Source organism: Odocoileus virginianus, unplaced genomic scaffold (genome assembly GCF_023699985.2).
Source record: "Odocoileus virginianus isolate 20LAN1187 ecotype Illinois unplaced genomic scaffold, Ovbor_1.2 Unplaced_Contig_20, whole genome shotgun sequence".
Taxonomy (NCBI): domain Eukaryota; kingdom Metazoa; phylum Chordata; class Mammalia; order Artiodactyla; family Cervidae; genus Odocoileus; species Odocoileus virginianus.
The window spans coordinates 60,306-69,761 of record NW_027224337.1 but is presented as its reverse complement, the minus strand read 5'-3'; the positions used below and the strand labels follow the sequence as shown (position 1 = coordinate 69,761).

Below are 9,456 nucleotides of genomic sequence, written 5' to 3'. Positions count from 1 at the left end.
CAAATAAAAAACAAAAGATGTTGGCTTTTAGATGCCTAATCCCTGTTAGGAATTTGACTGCTAAGTCAACTCTATGCTCACCTCTTGATTTACAGACAAATTTCCCCCTTAATGAGAGCTTCCCTGGTGGCTCAGATGGTAAAGCGTCTACCTACAATGTGGGAGACCCGGGTTCAATCCCTGGGTTGGGAAGATCTCCTGGAGAAGGAAATGGCAACCCACTCCAGTATCTTGCCTGGAAAATCCCATGGATGGAGGAGCCTGGTAGGCTACAGTCCATGGGGTTGCAAAGAGTTGGACACGACTGAGCGACCATGACTAAGCAGTCTGTACTTTTAATAGTTGTATTCTGAGAACTTTGCCCTCTATCTCCTGTAAAAGCATCTTGTTTTCTTTTATTATGAAGACCCAGACTCCCCAGATAGGTTTCCTTTCCCAACTAGTTCAGCCAGAGACTGTGAGGCTTGGGTTGACATCACAATATCCCTTTTCTCAAGAGCTGTGCTTTTGGTGGGTGGGGCCGGGGGAGGGGTGGCCCTGGCATGTGTGATCGCCACTTAGCCTACCTTATATCAAGTATGAATTAGTAGCCACTACGGGCCTCAGCTGGGCCATATCTGGAGAACTGGGGTGGGGGTACAACATCATAAAATACCTGGCCCCAGTCTGGCCACCCATCCCCTTTGGGGCAACAAGGAAGCCAGCCTGTGGTCTGAGAACGCAACACCTGAAACGGAGGCCAGAGGAAGTATTTGCCCGCCCTCACCCCTCTGCCCCTGCTTCCACCCCATCTGCCCACCCTCTAAGGACCATGCCGCATGTCATCGCTCGAACACTCAGGATGGCCCAGTGTGGGCATCATTCAGGGCTGCCTGCAGAGAAGATCTCTCCGGGTGTCACTCAGGTGATAGTGAAGACACCAGGCAAGCAGGAAGACTTTGTGATAGCCAGTGATACCTCGGTGAGGCAGTTCAAGGAGAAGCTATCGGCTCACTTTAAATGCCAAATGGACCAACTAGTGCTTGTCTTCATGGGCCGCCTTCTCAAAGACCATGATGTGCTGAGCCAGAGGGGCATCCTGAATGGTCACACCATCCACGTAGTCATCAAGTCTAAAAATGGCTCCAGATCCCTAGCCCATTTCTCCCAGGACCTGTCAACCAATAAACCCTGCCACCAGGACAAAAACACCAAAGGAAACAGCAGTGGGGAACACCAATCTGCTGGTGTGGGTTACACCGCAGTGGAGTCAGCTCTCTCAGAGGATGCACCCAAGGTGCATACCCAGGACTTGAAAGTGGGTAGTCTAGAGTGCATAGCACAGATACTGGAGAATCCTAGCATCAGGCAACTCCTGTCCAACACAGACTTCATGAGACAGTTCATCTCAGAACACCTAGACATGCAGCAATTGATGCAGCAGAACCCAGAGGTCTCACACAGCCTTGACAATTCTGAGATCCTGTGGAAGATTCTGGAGCTGACCAGGAACCTGGCAGTGATTCAAGAGATAGTGCAGATCCAGCAACCTGTACAGAATCTTGAGAGCCCACCGAACCCACAGTCATATGTAGGCTTAGAGACTGTCCCAGGATGGGACAATGCCTCAGGTCAGAGTTCTGCTGATTTCAATCATCAGATGCTCAACAGTGCACAAGATCCATTTGGGGGCAACATTTTCACAGCTCTCCTGGGAGGACAAGTGCCAGAGCAAGTCCAGTTTTCACTCCCGTCTCCACCACCATCCCAGAAATGGCAGGAACATCTCCAACAGCCCCCTACAGCCCGAGTCATCCATGCTAGTTCTCAAGGTGTATCTTCAATCACTTCAGCCAATTCTACCCCCAACATGGCAAATCATACTTGCAGGGCCAGTACTTCTAACCCCACTAATGGTCAGAGGCATACTTGTGCAGTGGAGCAGCCAACTGGAATACCAGATTTACCTAGCAGAGAGCTCAACCAGCTGCCCCAGGCAGAAGACAGAGATGACACCATTTCTATAGATAGCTCTAGCCAGAAATTAGATGATCTCCAGCAGTCAAATGAGCAGACCAGCTCCCAGATCACAGGAAGCATGATGCAACTGCTTTTGAACAACCCTTCCCTGGCAGCCCAGATGATGATGTTCATGAGTGTGCCCCAGCTGAGTGAACAGTGGAGGCAGCAACTGCCTGCATTTCTGCAGCAGACTCAGTTTTCTGATATGCTTATAGCTCTAGCCAACCCTAAAGCATCACAAGCAATACTGCAGATTGAGCAGAGTCTGCAGCTGTTGGCCACTGAGGCTCCTATTCTTCTACCCTGGCTTGCCTCCTACTTATGGGGCCTGGGCTGGCTTCCTGCGCCCAGCTGCAGCTACCCCGACACAGTGCCCGGGGCCTGGGATGTGCCCAATATGGCTGAATCTAAAGGACCTGAGTCCTGTCCCAAATCGGGAACAGTCCTACAGAGGCTACAGTCCCTAGCTGGAGACACTTCCCACCTTCTACAAACCCCTGAGACTTGTTTCAGCAAGCAAATGGAATATCTCCAGGCCCTGGGATTTGCAAACCACCACGCCAATCTTCAGGCCCTCATTGCCACCAAGGGAGACACCAGCGCTGCCATCCAGAAGCTCAGGAGATCCCAGGGATCCTAACCACTGGGTCTACCTCTTTGCTTTGCTACCTGCCTGCCAACCCATTTGACTACCTCATCTGCCTTCATCTTTTCTGGTGCTTCTGGTGCTTCAGGAGAAGTCCTAGAATGGGGAAAACCAAACAGTGCTTTCTTCACTGAATAATAGACCATTGGCCATAGCTGAGAGATCTGTCAATAAAATGGCTACATCAACTTGACCCCATCTGAAGTTTGGCCATTTTTTTTTTCCCCAAAAAAGGCAATTGTCAATGTGTAATAACCCTACTTCATGTACCATACATGCATGAGCACACACACACACACACACACACACACATAATCACATGCATATATTGAAATAGAAAAGCATATTTGCACCCATAGAATTACATGTACAGACATCATGCCATGCTCATATATTCAAGAACATGCACATATAATCTCAAACACATATGCACACATGGCTAACAGCCAAAGATTCACATATATAGGCATATAAAGTCACCACACAGTATACATAATCATGTGTATAGACAGCTTCACACAAATACTTAGAGACCCAAAACAGACCCACATGTAGGGAAGACAGTCATAACATACTCATATGAAAAGAGGGAACTACATGTATGTGTGTTCAGTGGTGTCCAACTCTTTGCAACCTCATGGACTACAACTTGCCAGGCTCCTCTGTCCGTGGAATTCTTAAGGTAAGAATACTGGAGTGGGTTGCCATTTCCTACTCTAGGAAATTCAGCTGAATGTATAGCTACATGAGGTGTTGATAAGTGCTATAAAGAAAGATGCAGTGGATAAGCTGTTCTAAATGGGGGATCATCAAGGAAGGCCTCTCTGAAAGGAGACAGAGTAGAAATCACAAGGACTTGGGAGAGCAAAACATACAATTCCAGGCAACGTTCCAGGCAGAGAAGGCTGCATAAGAGGAAAAACTGTGAGATAAGAGTACTCTTGTTGTGTTTGAAGAACAAGGGATGGTGTAGCTGGAGAGGAGTGAACTTAAAAATGAGGGGGAAAAGAGAATTATTAGAAATCATGAAGAGCTTTGTAGATCTGGTGATCACTTTGGATTTTACTAGAATACACAAAAAAATCATTGCTAGATTTTAGCAAAGGGATAGAGTAGTTCAATATGTCAGTCTGGCTGCTGAGAGGGGAATATTGTTGGAGAAGAGAAAGCTGGAAGCAGGAACACTAGTTCTAGCATGTGAGAGACAGTGGTGTCTGGGACTAGGGCAGGAGCAGAGGACGAGGTGAGGGATATTCAGATTTGTGTGGTCCTCACAGGTCACCCATCCTTCAGCCCCAATGTAATCATCAGCAAGAGTAATGGAAGCTCCATTAAGCTCCCAGTACTTCAGTAAATCTGCTGACAAAGATCCCACTCCACCATGACCTATCAAAAAGAAACAGGTCAAAGAAATGAAGTGAAGTGATAGTCACTCAGTCATGTCCAACTCTTTGTGACCCACAGACTGTGGCCAGCCAGCTCCTCTCTTCATAGAATTCTCCAGGAAAGAATACTGGAGTGGGTAGCCGTTCCCTTCTCCAGGGGATCTTCCTGACCCAGGGTTTCCGTCGTTGCAGGAGGATTCTTTAACTATCTGGGCCATCAGGGAAACCTGACTCAGTGGTAAAGAATCTGCCTGCAATGCAAGAGACACAGGAGATGCAGGTTCAATCCCTGGGTCGGGAAGATCCCCTGGAGAAGGAAATGGCAACCCACTCCAGTATCCTTGCTTGAAAAATCACCTGGACAGAGGAACCTGGTGGACTATAGTCCAAAGGGTCACAAAAAGTCAGACACAACTGAGTGACAAAGACTCAGAGTTGGAGAAATGCAGGGCAAGTTCCAATCTAACTGAGAATACTGGAGCGGATTGCCATTTCATTCTCCCAGAGATGAAACCTGGGTCTCCTGCATTACAGGCAGATTCTTTACCATCTGAGCCACAGAGAAGTTCCCTCAAGAAAGAAAACTATAGCTAGAAACAGATTTTTCACCTCCCCATTAAGATCTCTCTATTAATCCAATTAAATCTTTTATCCTCAGTTTACATAAAGAGCCCAAATTCTTCAGATTATCTTCCTGATTCTCTCAATATGCTCTGAAATTCCCTCATCTGACTCAGTTTCCACTTGTCAGTTTTTCCCACCCTACCATTTAGCATGCAATGTAGCCACAGTGAAACTCATACCTACAACCTTCTCTCTCAATGTCCCCTCACCTTTTTGCTGTGACTAATATCTGGATGTTCACTGAGAAGACTGCTTCTCCAGCCGTTATGACTCTTTCTTTCATTCCCTGTGGACTTAGAATCAGGGTACATGTCCTCCATGCACCTACTTTAGGTTCCCAAACATAGTTTTCTAGCTTCAACACTACTCAGTCTATCATAATTATTCTGATATAACACCTACCTGGCAAACTCACAAAGGTTATAACAGTTATATCCAACCCTGCCTAATCTCTGTGCAGGCACAGAAAATCATAAACAGTGCTGACAAGTCTTTTTAAAATTTATTACCAAGGCTTTAGTTGGTCCGTTTGTATGCCTAATACATTTTCTTATTTTAATGCTTTTTTCTAGAATCTGCATCAGAAATCACCTGGAGGGTGTGTTAAAACCCCCAGATTTCTGAGCTTCATTCCAAGGGTTTCCAATTCTGTGGATCTACAGGAAGGCCCCAAATTCTGCATAGCTGACAATTTCCAGGTGATGTTGATGATACTGATCTAAGGACCACACTTGGAGATCCAATGCTCTAGCCTTATTCTTTGAGATGATTATTTCACACCTTTTATGCTCTTCTAACAGCCCTTTAATATCTATTCTCAGTCTCAGATGATATTTTCCTTGTGCCAACAAAAAATAAAAGTTTATTTCATCCTGAACCTCTCTTTCATACTCTACATCCTACTCATCAGAAAGTCAATATGCTGATTGATGTACCATGGCTAATGATGAATCAGAGAGGACAAAGGAATATAACAATGCCAAGAAGAGGCTCAACTAGCAAGTAGCTGAATTGGGGTCTTCGTGGGGACATAAGGGCTCAAGAAGTCTTTCTTAATTGTCCAACCCCTGTCTGAGTATCCACATACCACCTACCAGGTTGTGTGAAAGCAGAACACTTGGCTTGTGAAGGAAGGGTCAGCCCAGAACCCTCACTATAAAGACGGCAATTGAGATAAAGGAAGTAGAAGAGTTGAAGGGTGGGGGGAGATGAAGCCCCCAGGAATCCCAAGTACCTTGGAGAAGTCTCAAGAATCCATTGAATGAGGCCATGATGTCAGTGCTGAGGTCACAGAGGTGACCCGGTGGAGTGGGTTCTGGTGTAGAAGGCTTCAGGGGTGGCTGTTCAGCAAGATGAGGGCAGTTTGGAGTCCTATTTAAGAGGAAGGACGGGGCCACAGCTGATCGGTATGTATTCCCCAAACCAGGTCCTTCAGGCTGCCCTTGCCCTTCATTCATCAACTCTCAACCTCTTTCCTAGGGCCTCAGATTTCCCTCCCATGATCCTCAACATCTCTCCAACCCTGAATCCTCCCAAGGCATCCTATCCCACGCCCTCAGAGCCCCTTCTGTGTGGACTCTCTGGTTCTCCCACCCTGAGCCCAAAGATCCTCCCCCTGCTCACCTTTCCTTTCACCACTGCCCAGAAGGATGATTTCCGTCTCCCCTCCCCCTTCTCCCATCTGTGTCCCCACAGACCTGGGCCTGCTGCTGCCCACTATGGCCAAAAGTGGAGAGGCCCTGCCACAGGGCAGCCCAGTGCTGGTCCAGGATCCCCACCTCATCAAGGTGACAGTGAAGACGCCTAAGGACAAGGAGGATTTCTCAGTTACAGACACTTGCACCATCCAGCAGCTGAAGGAAGAGATATCCCAGCGCTTTAAGGCCCACCCTGATCAGCTGATCCTAATCTTTGCTGGCAAAATCCTCAAGGACCCTGACTCGCTGGCACAGTGCGGGGTCCGGGATGGCCTCACTGTCCACCTAGTCATCAAGATGCAGCGTCGCACCATGGTCAACAAGTGCCCAGCTGCTTCAGTCCCTACCCCAGCCCCAAGCCCTGGGTCCCTCCCTCAGCCAAGCTCCATTTACCCAGTAGATGGGCCACCTACCTTTAGCTTGGGTGTCCTCACAGGCCTCAATGGGCTAGGCCTGACCTTGGGTGGTTTCCCTGACCAGCCAGGCTCCCTGGTGTGGCAGCACGTATCTGTGCCTGAATTTGTGGCTCAGATCATTGATGACCCCTTCATCCAGGGTCTGCTGTCCAACACAGGCTTGGTGCGCCAGTTGGTTCTTGACAATCCCCGTATGCAGCAGTTGATCCAGCACAACCCTGAGATTGGGCACATTCTCAACAATCCTGAAATCATGCGGCAGACACTGGAGTTTCTACGTAACCCTGCCATGATGCAAGAGATGATGCGCAGCCAGGACCGGGCGCTTAGCAACCTGGAGAGCATCCCGGGAGGCTACAATGTGCTCCGAGCCATGTATACAGATATTATGGACCCCATGCTTAATGCAGTCCAGGAGCAGTTTGGGGGCAATCCCTTTGCCACCACTACTACTGCTAATGCTACCAGCAGCAGCAGCCAACCCTCAAGGACGGAGAATTGTGACCCTCTCCCCAACCCCTGGACTTCCACATATGCAGGCTCAGCTGGCAGGAGGGGCTGGAGGCCTGGGGACCAGGATATATCTGAACTTAGAAATAGGGGTCCCAATATTCTGGGGAATATAGGCCTCTATGACTACCTCCAACAATTGCTTGAGATCCCCCAGTCCCTGGGAACCTATCTGCAGGGGATGGCATCTACCCTCAGTCCAAGCCAAGAACCACCTCCACCACCAGGAAGCCAAGTTCCTCCAGTTTCACCCTCATCCCAGGAACCTGAGTCAGGCCAGGCTCTCCCCAAGGAGTCAGTTGCAATCAAGGGAAAGCCCTCTTGCCCAGCCTTCCTGAGGTATCCCACGGAGAGCAGTGCTAGAAAAGATGGAGGTCAAGATGGTGCAGGGAACGGCTCCACTGGCCATAGCACCCACATGCCTGATCTTGTCTCCGGGTTGGGGCCTGCTACCAATAGGACCCCACTCGTCCCTTCCCCACCTTTGCCCACAGCAGCTACTGCTGAAATCCCTGAGCATGTCTGGCTGCCGCCACCAGCTTATCCAAGATCTCAGAGGCCAACCAGCATGAATCAGGCCCCACAGCTGCAGGACAAGATGCGCTGGCAACTGCCACAGCTGCTGCACCTTGAGGCAGCCATGGTAAACCCACGTGCCGTGCATGCCCTGCTGCAGATTGAGCAGGGTCTGCAGATCCTGGCTACGGAAGCCCCTCGCCTCTTCCTCTGGTTCATGCCTTGTCTAACAGGGCTGGGAAGTATGGCGGGAGATATAGAACCTCGAGAGAGTCCCCTTGTGCCTGGGGATCCTTCGCCTCCCCCAGCTCCTGAGGTTCCCTCAGCACAGGGCTCTATGGAGCTGGGCCTCCATTCCACCCCCTTCCTCCAGATGTTGCGAGCCTTGACTGGCACCAATCCCCAGCAGCCAACGCCCGAGACTCACTTCCGGGTGCAGTTAGAGGAACTGCGGGCCATGGGCTTCCTGAACCCTGAAGCCAATCTCCAGGCCCTCATTGCCACAGGAGGTGACGTGGATGCTGCTGTGGAGAAGCTGAGGCAGTTGTAGGAGCCGTAGTTGTTCAGACCGTATCTTACCCTCTGTGCCTTTCCCCCCATAGCTCCCTTCCCTAACTCCCCCCACCCCCAGTCATTCTTGAATGCAGCTGCACTATGAAGCAAATTTACTATGATACTCTTTACTGCAGAGACAATGTTGTTCCAGAGTCAATGAGAAAGAATGAGAGCCAGAACAGGGTGGGGGTGCTATAAGTGACCCAACCACCCCTGTCACTGTACCATCCTGGGGTCACGGTCTGAGATCTGCTAATGCCTAATGTGAGATGTAATTACATCCAATCTCCAATGCTGTCTGCTGTCTGAGTCTGATTCTTTGTGGGCTATGGGAAAAGAGGGACTGTATAAGAGGAAAGATGATGATAAGAGCTATCTCTGTGTTGATGGGAGGGCTTGGGGGAGAAACTGAAAGGTATGAGGTTAAAAGCAAAAGAGTCACAGGGAACACAGGAGGATGAGCTGAGAACTGCAGCCTTCCACGTGTCCTTCCAAAGGTTCCCCAGATTTGGTGTCCTGTTGGAGCTGCCACCACACACTCTGTGTTCTTTGGGGCTCTCTACCACCAACCAGACTGAAAAGTGGGCACAGCTGCTTATTTTTAATGTCTCTGAACTCTATCCCACAGTTGGCTCTCAATTTTTGGATTTGATCCTGATCCCTGAGACAGCAACAGAGCAGGAATCAGGCTGAGTTCTAAGATTCCCTGATCTCATTGAGTTTACAAAGCTACTGTCCTTGGTAGCCAGATTTGTAGTTGATTTCACTGCCATGGATCTAGCTTGTCCTGGATTTTGTCTTTCTTATACTATTGCACTCAGAAATTGATTACCTAACCTATGCTAGTCATTCTGCTAGAGGTTGGGGATTCAATGTGAGTAAAAGAGACATGATACTGCCTTCATGACTTTATGATGGTAGCTGGAACTGTTCAAACAGTACTCATTATATATAATCACAAGCTATGATAAGTGTTATAAAAGATGGGGATCTGTGAAACAGCAAAACAGAGGCTTGATCTACTCTATGGAGACCGGCAAGGCTTGTGAGTATGAACTCTAAGCTAAAAATCTAAAAAAGTGGTAAGAGTTAAGTAGGTAAAGTTT

General features: G+C 48.8%; 2 protein-coding genes across 2 annotated transcripts; both read left to right on the top strand.

The window, feature by feature from the left end:
• Positions 1-515: 515 nt before the first annotated feature.
• Positions 516-2,840, top strand: UBQLNL (ubiquilin like). The gene has a single exon (XM_020894762.2). The coding sequence runs from the start codon at positions 812-814 to the stop codon at positions 2,639-2,641; it is 1,830 nt and encodes a 609-aa protein (XP_020750421.2). The 5' UTR covers positions 516-811; the 3' UTR covers positions 2,642-2,840.
• Positions 2,841-5,944: 3,104 nt separating this feature from the next.
• UBQLN3 (ubiquilin 3) lies at positions 5,945-8,647 on the top strand. The gene is made up of 2 exons (XM_020894761.2): positions 5,945-6,062; positions 6,352-8,647. Exon 2 carries the CDS (start codon positions 6,375-6,377, stop codon positions 8,343-8,345), a length of 1,971 nt encoding a protein of 656 aa, XP_020750420.2. The 5' UTR covers positions 5,945-6,062; positions 6,352-6,374; the 3' UTR covers positions 8,346-8,647.
• The last annotated feature ends 809 nt before the right edge of the window (positions 8,648-9,456 follow it).

Coding starts and splice junctions, on each gene's coding strand:
- UBQLNL (XM_020894762.2), top strand. CDS start 812: ATGCCGCATGTCATCGCTCGAACACTCAGGATGGCCCAGTGTGGGCAT.
- UBQLN3 (XM_020894761.2), top strand. CDS start 6,375: ATGGCCAAAAGTGGAGAGGCCCTGCCACAGGGCAGCCCAGTGCTGGTC.